Source organism: Agelaius phoeniceus, chromosome 3, assembly GCF_051311805.1.
Source record: "Agelaius phoeniceus isolate bAgePho1 chromosome 3, bAgePho1.hap1, whole genome shotgun sequence".
Classification (NCBI taxonomy): Eukaryota; Metazoa; Chordata; class Aves; order Passeriformes; family Icteridae; genus Agelaius; species Agelaius phoeniceus.
In genome coordinates, this window is record NC_135267.1 from 80131381 (window position 1) to 80149786 (window position 18406).

Sequence of the window (18406 nt, forward strand, 5' to 3'; positions counted from 1 at the left end):
AGACATATGTTCTCTCTCTATCAGCTCAGTGATACTGCTCAGTGAAACAACTTTCTGGCCTATTTCTGGCAGCCTTCACAAGCAGCAGACCATTTCTAACTGTCCATAACCCCTGAAAATGGATCTTTGTTTCCATGAAATAAGGTTTGCCAACACCTAGGTTCAACCTCTTGAACCAAGCTGAATGCCCTACTCACCTTGAAATGCCTGCTGGGTTGCTGCTGTTTGAAACCATTGTGTGTTCTGTGGGGTATACACACGACTACTGAAGATACCAAAAGCTCCTGCCTCACGTGGATCATGCTCAGAGGGTTGCATGAGGGCACTAATCCATCATGGCATCTTCTAGACACTTTCTAGGGTCAAAGTTAGAAAACCTCTCTTTTGCAGACTCTGATAAACCTCATGACTGATATGTGGAACAAGACAATCTCTTTCAAAATAGCTGGGACTGTCTTGCTGAAATGCATCACCTGCATGTTTAATTTGAGGTATGAAAAGGCTGCCCATTTACATCTGACACTCAGTTCCTTCACCTTTTCACTTGGCAGTCCTCATTAGCAAATTGCCATCAACATCTCCCCATCCCTTTTACTTACTAAGAGGACTTTACAGTCTTCCACTGCAGAGCAGGGAACAAGTTCTTGAGATGCAATTGGCAGCTTTCCTCCATTTACTTTTTTAGTGTTTTGACCCATCCAGTCCTCCAAATGTCCCTACCCTGCAAGCTGGTAAACCACTAGGTAGAGACCTGAGCAACAGATAGGCTCAGGTAGCTGCAGATAGCAGCTCACATCTCCTTCAGCAGTGAAACAGCATGATGTTTGTGTTTAGTGCTCTACAAACTTCATTATTTTGGTGGGCAAATAATTTCTTTATGCAACTGGCTATTGTACGTTCCCTCATTAACATGCAAAGGGAAAATTTTCAGTTAAATAAGATTAAATTTATGTCCAAAATGCTTACAAATATCCTTTAACATCAACTGTTCTTTCATTTTATCCAGCTCTTCACCAGCACTACTATTTGTTTGGACCTCTTTATTGCTTGCAGTATCAACACTGATCAAGAGTGCTGGCCACAGCAGTATCAGCTTCACTTGAACTAATTTTTCTCTTTCTTCCCAAATCTCTCTCCAGAACACTGCTGCAAGATTGCTTTCATTGTCTCAGAGCTCCTTGTTCTTGTGCTGTGCCAAACCAGTCAGACAAGCAATTAAGCTTTTTCCTACATCCTCACCTGGCACCTCTGTGCAGTGGTCCAAGATACACAGACAGAATGAGCATTTGTCTGTGGTCATCTCTTCAGCTGGTCAGATAGAGATGCTACAGACCAGGAGAATCCAAATGTCCCAAGCTTTGCTTTGTAGCTGCATGATCATGCAGACCCCACAACCCTGTATGTTTTGATAACTCCTATATTTGCCAGCAGGCAATAATAATCTCGGAGTAACACAACCAGCCTGTGTCTAACTCCACACATCCTCACCTGCACTATGCACATTCTGGAAACAGGGGGGTCACTTTACATGGCAGCCACATACTCATTCTTTTCATCTCCACTTGCCAGGGATGCTGTCTGGCTTTTCTCAGTACTGTTGTGCCTATTCTCTTAAGTCCAAAAGAACTGTTCTCTGATTACTCTATACTTTCATGATAACAAAAATTGTTCTGTATTGCTAGTTTCATCTGACTTAACTGAATATGTCCGCAGATTCACTCTTTAGCAAAAAAAAACCTGATAAAACAATGTATTTCTACAGAAAAACAAAGTAAAAGAATCCTTATGAAGTCATCTTTATACATCATCAAAGAAAATGAGGGTATACATAAAAGTTTCAGAAGTTATTTTTCCTGAGGGAAAAAACTCACTCTTACAGAGCTGTCAATATTTAGAAAGCATCAAAAGGATACTCAACATTTTTTTCCCAAATATAAATCAGTGGACCAGAATAATTGATCTAAATCATCAATATCAAAGAAGCTGTCACAGAAAGCCAGTACTAAAACTAAACACAACCAATTTGGGTGCTATCATACCTTGACAAAATGTAGCATTGATCCTCTTGTAGCCTTGTGGGCATTCCATGATAGGACCATATCCATGGTATGCTGAAAAAAAAATACATCAGTTAAATACTGATCATTTATATGCTTGCAGAGCCTGACAGCTAAATTATTATTTAAGTATATTTAAAAAATTGTAAGGTTTTGTGAAAAATGGTTAAGGAAAAAAGATAAAGACATGAAAATCAAAGATTGTACAGGCAACCCTAATTCCGTCTTTTTCAATATGTGCACCACTAAAATCTTCAGTTATCCAGTCAAATTTGTGTTAAAAACCAAAACAAATCTTTGAAAGCAGGATACCTTTAATCCTATTTGTTCTGAAATTTCAAATAATTACTTTTGCAAACCAGCTACAAATATCACCTTTGGAAAAGATGAAGTTGAAGATTCATTATGGAAACATCTAGGATTTACCTAACAGAGCTGTTGCATTTTAGAATACTAAACTTCACTTCATTTACTGGCTGAACAGTGTAAACAGTCACAGACATAATAACACTGCAAAATAAATACTGAATTCAATTTTGCCAAACTAGAAAGTTTTCAGTTAACCAGCTTTTTATTTCTACTGATTGTTTCTTTCCTCCACTTAAGGCTGCTTCTCAGACTACAGAAAACCATTTATTGTTAAACATCAAAAATGCGAGCAGTAACTTTGTATACTTATGCACTAAAAGCTAACTTCTTGGAAAAGCCCAGTACTTTATTAAGCATATAGAACTAAACTTTTGGCACTATGATCACATAAATGCTTTTAATAAGAGTCAAGAGAGTTTTTCATAATTTGAATGTTACAACAGAGATACCTTACATTTTGTCAGATCTTTTGCTTCATTTCAAAAGTGTTCCCAATGTTCAGAAACCCCCCCCCCCAGACCCACCAGATTAATTCTTTTCCATCTTTAGAGTATATAAACTGCCAAGACAGAACAACCCAAGTTGCCATTGATTGGCCTCCCTTAACATAATGCCTGAATTGCACACTTGGTTGACCGTAATGATGGAAAAAAAAAAAAAAGATAATTGTGATAATTGTTTTAGCTAGTTCTAAAGCTTTGCCTATTATTTGGAAAAAATTAAGTGATGATCTTGAGTAGCAGGCTTTGGACTGAGATAGTTTAATTTCAATATCAGTGAATTATTTAAAATAACTGCTTAAATAAAACATTGAGATTCTCCTTAGATGTTGCATAAAGTGTAAAATAGTTAAACATGCATAGTAAAAATACAGCAACGTTACTACAGTTATGAACACATACTTTTCCATCTTTACACTGACTACAATCATTCTAACACAAACTACAACTTGAAAATTTTGTCTCTCTACTCAAGTGGCAGCTACACATTTAGTTTCCAAGGCAGATTTTTCAGTCTTTTCCTAATGTTAATATTAAAACTAGTTGAAATTTAAGGAGACTTCCAAAAGCACAATGCATTAGTCTACTTCTGGTCCCCAACAGTGTCAATGAAACTCCTAGTACTCATGCTGGCAGATTCAAACTCATAATTGCACTCATTATGTCCTAACTGATTTGTGCTTGCCATAACAGACCTGATTTAATCCACACTAAAACCAGGAGAGTCTCTGTAACTTTCTGTGGGCAGGAATGGTACCCTGCAGTGCAGCCTGCTGAATGAAAACAGCTTCCAGTTGTAGATGGAGACCAGCCCATAACCTATGCCAGGTCTTTTCCAGTGCTGCAGCACATTTTCCCTCCCAGGGTGACTCAGCTGCTCTAGGAAGTGCAGTGCTGGACTGAGGTCAGAGATTTTAACCTCTCCCTTCTTCCTCATCCTCCTACTCCCACAACAAACAGGAAACTGGCAGCTTACTAGCAGCTGTTTTCTTCCTTTCAACAAAGAGCAGAAATGTAAGCAAGTCACAGTAGAGAAGAAGCTTGTTCAGTGATGGCTGGTGATCCATGTGGGAGCTGGATGGAGTGCTCCCTTTACCTTTACCTTTAACATTACTTACCCTTTACCCACCTAAACAACATGTTTGTAATTACTAAGTTAGCAAGAAGCCTGACCAATCCCAACACCCCCCATGTACCACAGAAAGACCCTTCTTCTTAAAAGCGGTCTTCTGTTAGAAGCCCTTAAAAGTGGAGATCTGTTCCAAAACTACTTTTGGTTTTCAGTAAAACTGAACAACCCATAACCTTACAGACATGGCAGCTATCTAAGGACAAGGCACTTAAATTTGCAACCGGTCAGGAGCTCTGACTGAGCAGTGGCTGTTACCCAAAATACTCAAGTCCTTACAAAGATGACAGAGCCCTCTGTAAGACCATGGGAACAAGCCATATGCAAACTGATGCATGTCTTTAAGTAGTTGATTGAAGAGAGAAGTACCTGCTAGTGACACTGGAGTATATGCTTAAATATTTTGCTGAAGTGGCTAAGGCAGAAGATCACAACCTGATTACATATTATTGTAAAAATATCTCCACTTTTAATGAAGTCTATGAGGCATAAAACCATAAAAGGAAAAGGAAGCCTGTTTGCTTCCAAAATATCTACAATAAAAAGGGTAATACCAATTTAATGAAATATCAGAACAGGTCAGAATTATATGGGAAGAATATGGGACTAACTTAACCTGTTGCGGCACATCTATAGATATCACTCAACTGACAACTTACTATTTATTTACTTGACTCCCAAGTTTTCCCATCCAATATCATATAAATTTATGTATATAATATATGCATATTCTTTTTACCACTGAAGCATTCTCAGTGTTGTAAAAATAAAACCACTTGATGAATATAAATCCTTCAGCATCCACTCTAGACTTCCATTAAATCTTCTAAAAAATTTACATTTATCTTTGGAAATTGTTTACTCTACAGAACCGTAACACTTCGATACTGTCATGAGGTTTAGTTTGACACCTATGCCCAAAAGATACTTGGACCCAGATCCAGAAGAGATGTTCAGTTTTCAGGTTTTGTGCCAAAGCTCAAACTGAACACCTATAACATTTAAAGATGCTGTAAGATCACCTGCAACACACTAAATGTATCACCTTCAATTCTTAAGAATCTAAAAATTCACCATTTGCATCTATGTAGCATTGCCATAAGATGTGGCACGATTAAACAGCATCATGCTTAGAATCATTCCTAAATCAAATGTAGTCTAGAGAAAATATATACACTGTTACAAAACCTTGACAGATTCAATGAATATTCTTGAAGCATACACGTACCAAATCACACTCTTGATATAATGACACTGTATTTTAATCTGAAAAAAATAGATAGCGTACCCTTCTCCTCCTCCCTTCTTAAAACACTAACATACAGTGAGAACTCCCACCTAGAAAGATGAGAAATGTGTCCTATTATGTCTAGGAGTCACAAATCCTTACTTTCCAGGAATGCTTTAATCAGAAGAAGAGGATTGTTCCAAGTGGCACCATTCTCTGTCTCCTCCTGAAATCATACATTTACATTCAAAAAAACAATTCCAAATTGAGCCAGAAAGCAGGAGTGAGCATGACTCATACTGTGAGTAATTAAGGGCTCTGGGAAAGAGACTGGGTTCCCAGACCTGTTCCAAGAATTGTTTCTACATTTTATGGGTTAGGGCATCTCCTCATAGGTATAAAATGTAGATTAGAAATTATTATGGCAGATAAAGGAACTCTGAAGTGTCCCATCTGGAGCAAGCATGCTAGTCATTAAACTTTTTTATAACAAAAGGACATTGCTCATCTCATTAGCATTTAAAGAAATTCTTCAGTGCTTTGAAAAAAGAGTGGTGGACTTCCCTTTAGGAGAGGATTTTAGGTTGAGTTCAAGCACTTCTCTGTACCCACTTAGGAAGCACCTGTGGATCAGAAGTTTCTCACAGTTTCCCTGTTTGCTTGCTTTCAACACTGTGCTGAGCACTGTGCCATTAAGCAGCTGCCTGATCCACACATCTACTGTGGATTCCAGGCTGAGACAATGAATATTCTACCTGAACTGTGAAGAATTAGCAAGTGTGCTTCCTTTCAAATCAGGCACCAAAAATTTGTATTAGTAGCTCCAACCAATTTTTGGTTGAAACACATTTCAGGCTTTTGTGATTTTTCTCATATCACACCTACATCCCAAATAAGCAACATTTCACTTGTCACTATGATTCTGATAAACTAGATTTCAGTCGTAGCTCAATTGCATTGCACAAACCCTTCTCGAACTCTGTCAGGCTGGTTCTGTGACCACTTCCCTGGGGAGCTGTTCCAGTGCCCAACCACCCTCTGGGTGAAGAACCTTTTCCTGATATCCAACCTAAACCTCCCCTAACACAGCTTCAGACCATTCCCTTGGGTCCTGTCACTGGGCACCACAGAGCAGAGATCAGTGCCTGCCCCTCCTGTTCCCCTCACGAGGAAGCTGTAACTGCACTGAGGTCTGCCTTCAGTCTCTTCCAGGCTGAACAGACCCAGTGACCTCAGCTGCCCCTCAAGGCCCTTCACCATCCTCGTGGTTCTCCTTTGGACACTCTCTAACAGTTCAATGTCTTTCTTATATTGTAGCACCCAAAAATGCCCCCAGCACTCAAGGTGAGGCTGCCCCAGCTCAGAGCAGAGCAGGACAATGCCCTCCCATGCCCAGCTGGTGATGCTGTGCCTGATGTCCCCCAGGACAGGGCTGGCCCTCCTGGCTGCCAGGGCACTGCTGGCTCAGGTTCAACTTTCTGACTGGCACTGCTCTCCAGCCTCTCACTCTGCAGTCTGTACATACATCCAGGGCTGCCCAGGGCCAGGTGCAGAATCTGGCACTTGTCTTTGTTATTTTTTATACTGTTGGCATGTATGCTCCTTTTAGAAACTGTATTTACATGCTACAGGAATAAAATAGATACCTGAGTCTTATTAACTATGACCTTCAAACACCCAAGGAGGCTCTCTTTCTAAAGCATGTCAGAAGATAGACATACTCAAACACACAAAATGTTTCAGGAACTAGCAAATCAGACTGAGTCACCATAAATTTATATCAGAGTCTCCTATGGAAGGAGGAGTCAGAGAAATAGGAGTAATAGCATATTTTCTGCTGAAATTGTATTTACATCCACATTAAGACTTTCAGAGAAACACATGCTTCCAAAAAAAAATCAAACACTGAACATATTTCCAGCATTGCTATCTGAATAACAGGGTCCCTAGAAGAACTAGGTAAGAATGACTGCATTTTAATGACCTATTTTTGGCCCTGTAAATGCAAGTCCACTCCATCTGCAAAACAGAGATCACATTATCTTTTCCCATCTTTCATTTAATGCTGAAAATATGACATGACACAGAAGTATTATTATTCCTGTGCAACAATAATAGAATTGACAAAAAGTTCAAGAGATTATCCTCACCAATCATGCAAATAATTCTAAATTCTTTTCTCATTATAATATGATGTCAAATCATAATAAAATGCTGAAGAAAGTCTTTGTCATTGTCTAATTATTGGGTAAGATATTTCAAAAGCAGAGGAAAAAAAAGCAACCAGCAATTTAGAGCCTGGAAGACCTTGGCTCCAAACATGAAATTTCATCTGCAGTCCCGAGAGGTCACTGCATTCTCTCCAAGCAGAAACTGGCGCCTCTATAATTCAAGATTTCTCTGCAAACTTAAAAAAAAGAAGAAGTCCAGCTGGAAAATCAATGTGATTACTCTTCCTGCACTGAGTAAATGCAACAGTCCATCACTAACTCAAAGGAGGAAGAAGCAGAGGAAAAAACCCTATGACATCAACTTTGCTGGCTGCACCAAGTGCCTGCATATTGTAACTCTGCTGGCATGCAAGGGAATTCCAGTTTCTACAACCTGTCCCTAATCAAATCATAGCACATTTTTTCTACTAGGTTCCTTTGGTATTTTTCCGCTCTGAAAAAAAGGAAAATACTACTTGAGGGGGAAAAGCCACGAGAATAACAATAAAATAGCACTTACATGGCTTCTTGGGACATTTCTGGCATTTGTTAAAACCCCAGGAAGTACCCACGGTTCCACAGCAGTCTTCTTGCTTGGAAAGGCCAGGAAGTGCTTTGCCACACTGAAATAGTCAGGTGAAGAATATTCTGGTTAGTGATACTGTACAACACTCACTTCCAGTACAATGCTCTTTTTCAGCCATTTTGAGTCAACCTCTTGCTGAGACACTGAAGATTCAATGGAGCTCCTAACTGAACTAAAATGGTGCTCACAAATTGCAAAGGCTCCCTACACAGGCATGAATAAATTAAATGACATTATTATCTTCCCCCATGTTGCCTTAAAATGGAGAAAAAAACAGAAGAAAACAGTATGTCATAGGAATGAATGAGTATATTTCTAAGGTAGTAATTCACCCTTGGCAGCTATCGTTTTCATCATAAAAACAAGCTTGTCCACTTTTTCAAAAGCTATATGAATTATCTCAAATACCTTATCATTTCTGAGGTCAATTTCCATTTCCCCACCAATCAATAACATACTTATTATTCTTTATAATGATAAGACTATTAATATTTGGAAGCTTACAACATACTAGTTAAGTTCTTGACTTTTGCAATTTTCTTCCATTTTGCATGGTAAAGAAAGCTTAAATGTATTTCAGACCCCCCAAACACCTAAACCTGCTAATTTGGTATACAATGGAACATATAAAGCCCAGGAGAAGTCCACAACAGCTGCACTTAGTAGCACTTTCAAAGCAAATGTGATAGAAATAGGCACTGCAGCAAACAATTCTAATGTGCTGAAGTGTGAATTCTCAGTATGGTGCGAATAGACTTTCCCTAATCTAACTCTGCTTTCAGACAGCCTGTAAGCCTCTGACCCAAATGTTCATTGCCACACAGCTTTCAGCTCAAGATAGCTGGCTCATCCCATGCCACAGGGTGTGGCCTTGTGGTTGGTCTCACTTAGCTGGTAACACAGTCATTCTGCAGTACACACACATGCTGAATGCACAGGCACTGACAGCTTCCTCCGGCTTTCCCAAAATGTTTCCAATGTGATCTTAATCATACTGTCATACATAAGCCAATGATATTTCTAAAGCAAAGTTACCCTGTGTAGCTTTACAGTGTGACTACTTACAGGATAGCAAGCTACTCTACAAGGGTTCTGACTCATCAGAGGGTCCCCTCTGCATGGGGAGGCCCAGCAAAGCATCATCCCAGCCATTTTCTCTCATAGATACTCCCCAGACACATCCTGAAGTATCACAACAAATTAAAAGCAGCACCAGTTCACATTTAAACATCAGACTGCAGCTCAGCATGTGCAGCACATGAAGCTTAGATCTGTGTTAAGGGATATGTGAGAAGTTTGAACTGTCCTCCATCTCAGTGACAGCCAGCCACACATGTCCAAGATTTTAGCACCAGGGCAACTTGGCATGGCTGTTGTGTGCCTCTGCCCACTACCCATATACAGGTTAGCACCACCTGTGCTTTGAGCCTCAGTTTGGCATGGCACATGAACAGCCAAAAGAACAGAGTGGCCAAACAGGTTCAAACAGACTGCTCAGTTATTGTGCAACTTTAGGAGCATATTTTCACATTACTGTCTGGAGTGGGTCTGATGACAAATTTTCCGATATTGCAAGGGATGGGAAATAGTCCTTGCCTGGATGGTATTTGGCTGTGTTAAAACAGTGGAGTATCTCAGCAAGTCCCACCTTTCAGATGTAGGCCCAGGTTTACCTCAGGTGAATGCATATCTTTCAGCTGTCTTGCACTCCTCTAGCTTAGGCACTGGTAGGGTTAATACAAGGCAGACTACTGACCATCTGACCATCAGTCAGAGTCCACTGAGTTCTGCTTCCATAAGCAACGCCCAGCCTGGTACTTCAGAAATATCAAGATGCATAAATGGGGAATTCTGTATAATTTCCTCTGCCATAGCAGCTCTGCTGTTTTCAAAACTGAAATAAACTCTTCCAACTGCCCTAGCTAGAGGATACACAGATTGTGCTGCACATCCCAGAAGCTCAAAAAATCTTTCAACTGGAGAGTACTCATAATGCCTCCTCTATGTGATTACCCTAAAACCTTATAGAGTTCAAGCTACATATTTACACAATGCTGGTTTTCTCAACCTGCATCCCAGGCAGGCATGCTCCAGGAAGGCCCATTTTACTTTATAACCACTCTACCTTTGCTTTATAGTTACAGATGCTCCACCCCTTTTCTAGAGCTTCTTCAAAGACAGAGAAGCCACTTGCTAAAGTCGTACACTGTGGCTGTTATCAAGAGTCAGCTAAAGCATTTTGCACCCAGCTTTTCTCCCCACACTGTACCTCGGTTTTACAAGTCTGCAAAAAGAAATGGGAGGAATCAAGGCTGGGGTTGCATCTCCCCTTATGATCTCAGAAATGGAGCATTTGGGCAGTGAGGCACATTACCTAAGACCCAGTGTTTCTCTTCAAGGTCAAAACCTCAAGGACACATTCCAGGAGCTTGCATGTGTCAAGGCAAGATTGCACTAACATGAGAGCCAACATGTCATCATGAACTGCTCCCCCCCCCCCTTTTTTTCCCCTTTTCCCCAAAATAGAAAACGTGTCATGTAATTGTAACAAGCTAAAAGAGAAGAAGGGGAAAAAAAGAGGAGGGGAGAAGGAGGAAGATGGACTAAAGCCCATTTATAATTTAGGTGTGGTGCTACAGTATTTGCACTCTACTGAAAATCATGATCTTTGTGGTCATAACTTTTTCGAATTTCCATATAAAAATCATGAGCAAAAATAAGGATGCCAAAGTCTGAGTCATCTGGCAACTGTGATTTGCAGTTCTGTCAGTAAAAGCTGGCAATGATTAAAGCTGCTGCTCCCACTGCCTCTATGGTGAATTAAAGCTTGAAGAATCAATGATAATTTGGTTAACATCCAGATCATTGTAGAAACTAGGCAACAAGGAAAAGCAACTCCCACATGGGGCTCCTATTGCCTTAAGATCTGTGTAATTTTGGAGATATGCATCACAAAACATGAGTGCTCTGCAAAGTCCTGATCCAAGCAGAAACAGAGTTCTTCTGTGGCTACTAAACCCTGATTTCTCTGGTGCATCTAGCAGTGCTTCAGATACTCTAAACACTCATGGTACTGCACAAACTGCTCCTTAGCCAGCTATGTTTTCTTAAGATGCTTGCTCCTTTCAGCAGCCTTAAGCACATAGGAACTGAAGCTCTATTTCAACAGATCTCAAAAATTTTATAGGTAATTCCTTTCCACTTTAAAAGTCTTAACAAACTTCCTACTACCAAGATGAACTCATTAGCTCTTCAGACAGTCTTTTTCAGTCTCTGACTCACAAGTGACTGGAAAAGTCACTTGGAGGAATCCATAACTATTTTTTAGTTTGTTTCACCATTCTACACAACTCCAACACACACTTATAGGCCTAAAATAAGCAGGAAAACTAAACACAGGCATGCTGGACTATGCATGAAGATAATGCCATTCTTTAAGCTTAGGTTTACACTTTTCTATCCATCATCTACACATATTTTAAACGAATCTAGTCTGTATTCCTGTGGGCTCCTGGAAAAGAGTACCGATTTTCATGAATGATATCTCTGTCATAAGTTTATGATTTGGAAATAAGTCTTACTGGTTCAGAAGGCAAAAAAGTCATGAAGGTTTGGTATAAAAGAGCTCAACTGTGCTGAAAGAGGCTCAGCAGTAGTAGCAGTATGATGCACACATGGTACTGCTATAAAACAAAGTTCTTCCTGGGTAAAGCACTCAGAGACACTGAAAGTATTGTTTCAAATCCACATATTTTTCCTCATGCGTGCCTGGGCTCCTATGCCAATATTTTATATAACTGAAGGAAGTACTGAATATTCCCACTGGAAGACTGAAATTCTGGCTGACCCTGTGCTGGTGCACAAACGCCACCCCAAGCCACATCACCTCTTTGTTACCCTGTCCAGACTCCAGCCTCTGCCCCATCTCCACAGTCCTAGAGCGCTAAGCTGTGTATTGCCACCAGTGCTTCATGTATTTCCAATGGCAGGGAAAAGGAAGGATTATATCCTTGCAACTCATCTGCTAAGGCAGTGGAGGAAATTTATTCAGCTCCCTGTAAAGTGCAGTAGGGAGCCCAGTCTGGCAATTACTCTCAGGGCAGCCGCAGAGGATTCTGGCCAAGGGACCACAAGGTTTCCTGGGACTCCCGCTCCTGCGTGACCTATCTACAAATCCCTGTCACAAGCAGTTAGTTAAAACCACAATACAGACATAAATAAAGGAGTGTCACATGATTAGCTATGATTGAAATTGATAGGTGCTTTGCCTGAGCTAATAGCTAATGACTCTGGGATTCAGCTCAAAAGACTGCACTTCACATACCACAATAGCAGAAGTGAATGGATACACTGTTTAACTTTCTGCAAACTATTCAACAGGCACAGACCTTGGATTGTTGCTTCGTTTTTTTTCCTATAGGAACGACAAACAGAGCAAGAAACCTCAAACTCAATACACTGCATTACTGAAACAATTAACAGACATACTTAATTAGCTTACTGACCAGCTGAATGACAGGTTGTTACAAATGAAGAGTGTGATCCCATGTAGCACTGGCTCACTAACAGGCATTGTCTCATAAGCAGAGGAAAGAAACTTAAATACTTCCAGACTTTCCAGAAGAACTGGTAAAGAATTTGTTTTGGCTTAAGCAGAACATTCTTCATAAGCAAGTAAAAATTATCCAGCTTTCTTCTATTTGAGTAATTAAAACAATGTTTGGTGCTTTTGGTATCTGATACATGTTTAATCTTCTGATATTTCAGAGTATTGATCTTGCAAAGAAACTACTGCAAATGAAACATTAATCCTGCAAATGAATCCACACCAATTTCTGACAGTCTATTTGTTTAAGAACTACAGAAGCCAAACCATGAGCTTCAAGGAATTCCAGACAGTTATTTTATTTTATGAGATGGTATTTTTAAGACTATTCTAAAGAAAAGAGGTTTTAAAAGTGCTCTAAGAGAACAAGTACCCAGTACAAAGCACAAAATTGTATCACTTCTCCTTCCTAAAGAAGATAAATACCAAAATTCATTTCGTATAGCTGTCAAAAAAAGAAAATACCTGAAATTTACCTCCCCAGGAAATGTTTTCTTAAATCTGAACTTCGACAGGGATGCTTATACAGTTGAATGAATAACTTCAACAGGCATATCACTGCTGTCATCACTTCCACACTACACTATGATTTTATTGCACACAGTAGCATCAGTATGTTGGGTTAGGCTTTAAGGGCTACCAACATATTTTGCTGTTCTGATTTCTAACTCAAAAACTTTGATGTCTTTGTTTAATATTTCCCATCATGAAAAACCCATCAACTATCTAAGTCCAGTTTTTAAAAACTGTACGCATATTCTCAAAGTTAAGTACCTAGTCAGTGTATGCCATGATTTGCAGTCAGAATCTTGACCATGATACAATGTTGATAATTTCTGACCTTTTCCAACTGCCACCTATCATTTGGCTTTATTTTGTATTCTGTTAAGTCTGACAGCAGACAGAAATGTGTTGCTCAAACCAAAACAAACTTTTACAGGAAAAAACATTGCTGAAACAAAGTATTAAATAAACTGTCTCTATAGAAATTTATCCCACTTAAGATGTTGGTTAACTAATATCTGTTGATCAGACATAATAAGCAGCATTTGAAACACATTTGAATGCATATGTGAGTGTTTTGATTGCACTGAAAAACGGACAATCCTTATAATTTTCAAGTCTTTCCTAGTGTTCATCATTAATGTTATTTATTAAACCATTTAAATAATTAAAACCAATTAATTAAAACCATTAATTTATCAAAATATGCATCTTTTGTCTGCTATAGATGCTATATTGTGATTTTCTTTAGGATGATTTTTCAAAGTATAACTATAATCCACTAAACTTCACTTCATGATACCAAGACAACTCTAACTCAGGTGTCCTTTTGAACAGAGCTATAACAAATATGGACCTCTTCTGCAACACCTTTTAAAGCACTTTGCAAGGGAAACACAAAGCATCGTGCAGCAAACCACTAGAAAGTGCGGAATGGAACATATACCCCACCATAGCAACCTGGAATGGACTTGAATTTGAAGTACCCCAACAAGTCGGGGGGATCAGAAGACAGTATTTCTGAAATTCTTGCAGAGATCATTTCAGAGAGCAGTCCAGCTCCTCTCAGCAGTTACATGAGGAGGAATGAACAAGCATAGGCAGACATGACTTCATAGCCAGCTTCTCTTCTGGACATTTTGCCATGTGTTCCTTTCATCAAGGTAAGCAACTTCAGTATCTGTCACTCTCTAGAATAACAATGGTTTTTAATTTTGTTTTTAAACTACAGATGCTGGGATCACTAGAAGTTTCTTTCTGTAAACCTAATACCCAAAAATATCTGTGGAAGAGCACAGCATTACATGTGAATCTAGACAGACAGAGCCTGATTTGGATGAATTTTTTGCAGTACCAGCTTCTCCAATTTCTTGCCCTTTTGAGATTTTTTTACATTGAAGCAATGAAGAGACCCAAACAATTTTGAGGAAAAACCCCATTTTTTAGTGATGAAAATACTGCAATGCAATAACCATAGGAAAACGGAAAACACATGAATATACTTAGTAAACACTTCAAAGTGAGCTTAAGGGGTGAAAAAAGTAGTGCTCAATTATCTTTATATGGATTTTCATGGACAGTAGGCAAGCACATTCTTTTCTTGATTTAAATTCAAAGAAATTATATGCAAAATTAACAGGACTCAAGAATATCAACACAGCCTTTACTAGGTACACTACTGACACTGTAGAAGGATTTTGGGAAATAAGATATCCTGTGTCATAATAAAGGCATTTTTATTAGAATTAAAATAATCTGAAGAGGAGGAATTAAAGAGAAACAAAATCTTCCTTTTCTGCTTGCTGTCTAAATAGGACTTAGTGAATCAGTGGTCTAAGATGACCAACTCCTTGGATTTCAGAAATAAAGGACTACGTGGATATAAAAAATTTTGCAGGACACTACACCCAGTCTCCAGCTTTTGAAGGCACCATTATAGAATGCTCTCAAAAATTTACTGCTCTCCATCTTAATTGGGATTTTTGTCCTACTGCTTCCATTATGTCTGTTTCCCAACTTCAAGTCTCTATTTCCTCTACATCAACAATAAGCAAGTTTAGGTAAAGGTTTGTTTCCTATATCTTTATGTCAACAGCAAGTTTATGGGCTACAGTTTAACATGCTTTATGATATACCCTGCAAAAATCTTTGTGGTACTAGGAAAGAGTTTGATGAGCCACAACTTTTTTGTGGCACTTATCATTGTGGGCTACCGTGTAACATGATAAGTTATCCTGGAGAAATCACTATTAACATCTCCCAGAGGAGAAATAAATGCTGAGTGCTCCACTCAGAGAAAAGAGAGGCAGCCAGGAAAAGTGAATTGACTTGAGAACAAAACAGAACCATCCAAAACACTATTTGCTTCCTATAATACCTTTAGAAAATTGAAATAGTAATGATACTTTTGTAGTTTTCTTTCCACTTTACTTCACAGTGCTGAGGACGCTTCAGAGAACACTCACAGTTAAGCAACACATACACACGTGTGTACATGTATTTAGAAAAATTTATGTCTTTATCTTATTTATTCTTATTAAATTGGGAAATTTCATTTCTCTTGTCCCTCTACTCTCCCTGTCCTTCTGACCTGGTAGACTGACATCTTTTCATTCACCTTTTACTAGCTTGTTCTCATGGTTGCTGTCTTTGGTTACAGTCACTTATGATGCTACAGACAGCTAAGGAAAGAGAAGGTCTGAAAGAATTCCTATGTCATTAATGAAAAGTGATTGTAGGCCTGGCAATATGACCAGATTTCCAACTGTCTGTGCCATAATGTCCTCTGAACTTCAGTTCAAGGTGGCTCCAGTTGCTAACTGTAACAGTATGCACTTGCTTGGAAGTTCACTGCAGAAAATGCACTCTCTCTGTCTTGGAAATTGAATATCCTACTGGTTTTGAATGAGGTACATTGAGGGAATTTAACTAAGGTGGGGCAAGGAAGAATGTGCTGGGAGATGAAAAATATTCCACTGAAGATTATGAAAAAAACCTCAGAGCACTAAAATCAAAGGACCTGTAACTGAAGAGCAGCTGAAATTCAAAGAAAAAGAAGGAGAGAACAAGGGATGGGGAGAAACAGAATGGTAGAAGTTACACATGCACACAAAACCACAAAAGAGATCCTGATACAGTTTTAATCCTGTGCTTTTAGTGTGGACCAAGAGTAAGTTCAGCAAAGCCCTAATCAACTTAGTTGTCTACAAGAGGCCACACACAAATCCTTCAACCAATCTGCTCTACAGACAGTAAAGTCGTCTCAGGATCCCAGGATATTTAATAAAACATTTCTGAAGCCAAATACACAATCCACCCTGCAAAAAAATGTATAAACACTGATGATTGTTGAACTAAGTATGGGTATCAAAATCATCCAGCATCAACTCCAGAAAGGACTTGCAACACATGGCTACTAATAGGGAAAGCTCATTTTAGTATTGCATCTGAATAAACAGAGAGAACCCACAGACGCAGCAAAGCAAATATGAAAGAAACTGAAAACCTAATTCTTTAAGAGTAGGTCTATTAAGCACTTGAAAAAAAAGCTGCCTTTCCCAGTTCAAGGCATATTTAACATAAATAATAAGCATTGACTGGCTGCAAGAAAAACAATAACATTTCATATGCAAAATTGAAAGGTAAATGAGTCATGTAGATCTATATTTATGGCAAGGTCTTGAATGAATGTTCTACAAAATGCCATTCTACAACTCCAATTCTAAATTGAACCATCACTGTAACAGAATGCCTCTGAAATCCTTACTATGCTCTTCTTCAATATTGACACTGATCAATGAAATCTGTAAAAACTGAGAACATGCACTGTTCTAAACTAGGAGGCACTACCCTTTCTTGAGTATTTCCAAGGAAATACTGAAAAAAAGAAGTTATAAAATTGATGACTAAGCATTTAGTAAGATTGCAAGTCAGACATTAGGGTAATGCAAGCTTATTTTCACTTTTCTTCCCCGTTAAAAGGAGATAGGAGATAAAACAGCACCCATTGCAAAGTGTAAGACCAAGGAAGTAACTTTGTACTCCTTTATGTATGAGTACAAAGAGAAATATCAAAAAACAATAAACAACTATTAATTATCACACTTATTTCCAGATTTTTAGGATTGCACATTATGATGCCAGGCTTCTTAGATTGACCATTTTAGGAAACAGAGATAAATGGTTGTAAACACAGGTCCTGTTCTATTTTTTCATGTAAAATCCATGAACTCTCATTTCAAAGTTCATGTGCTTTAACACTTGTTGAAAAAGAAAAATGAGGATTTTAATATGCTTGAAACAGACAATCATGAAGAACTCACCAGTGTAAATTAAAACTGCAGATCCCAAACCAATCATTTGAAAATTAGTAAAGTCTAGCCTTTAATGTTCCATATGCAAACTTAACTCTGGTCTTTTAAAAAAATCTTTGGTATGCAACGACCAAATTAAATTTAAATTAACTTCTTCCATTGCATTTTGCAGAATGGATTACTTTTAAGCATCCTCATGTCAACTTGTTAGAGATGGCAGGAGACTGAGACTAAGGAACAGTGATTTCAAGTTCAACATTCTGCCCATAGCAGGTGGAGTTCAGTACCTTAGGGCCGGACAACTATGTCACTTTCACCCTGCTTCTGACTGCATCCTACTCCTGCTCCTGTCTCTTCCCCATTGCTGATCCTTTCCAAACTCCTTGCCCATCTGTGAGTAAGGGACTGAGGTCTCTTCCCTCTTTTTTCTGTGGGGTGAAGGCAGGGGTTTTACACAACTTAAGAGCCTTTAAAAAAATTCACTCTCAGCTGGAAGAAACAGCCAGAAGAAACACTTGTAAAGGGCATTTTGCTCCAGTCTTCCATCTCAGGAGCGATGGGTGATGTCCATTTGAGTGGAAGGCATGCTCTGTGCCAGTGAATTCTCTGGAAAATTTTGCTGCCAATATCTAACAAGCATTTGTGAAATATACTGGAAATACATACAATATTTGATGCTTGAAAATTGGCTAACTTTAGGTACATATTACTGGAAGGACCAAAAGCAAAGCAACCTTTGTGATATACTTAAAATTCACACCTTCAATGATAGAGTCATAAAGTATTTTTTAGCCTGAAAAATAATGTACTTATTCTCTAACATTACATCCCAAAATGAGCTATTTTTTCTGAAACCTCACACATTATTGCAGTCTGAGGCATGCATTCACCTTAAAGACATTTG

At 38.8% G+C, this 18406-nt stretch overlaps 1 protein-coding gene across 8 annotated transcripts in view; it reads right to left on the minus strand.

Annotated features, from left to right (window-relative positions):
• LTBP1 (latent transforming growth factor beta binding protein 1) overlaps positions 1-18406 on the minus strand; it is a 188106-nt gene that overhangs the window by 82190 nt on the left and 87510 nt on the right. For all 8 annotated transcript variants that reach the window (XM_077175710.1, XM_077175707.1, XM_054628955.2 and 5 more), the window contains 2 exons: positions 8014-8116; positions 2040-2111 (listed from right to left, as the gene is read on the minus strand). In XM_077175710.1, the coding sequence (XP_077031825.1) occupies positions 2040-2111; positions 8014-8116 (175 nt within the window). The remainder of the gene's footprint in view (positions 1-2039; positions 2112-8013; positions 8117-18406) is intronic.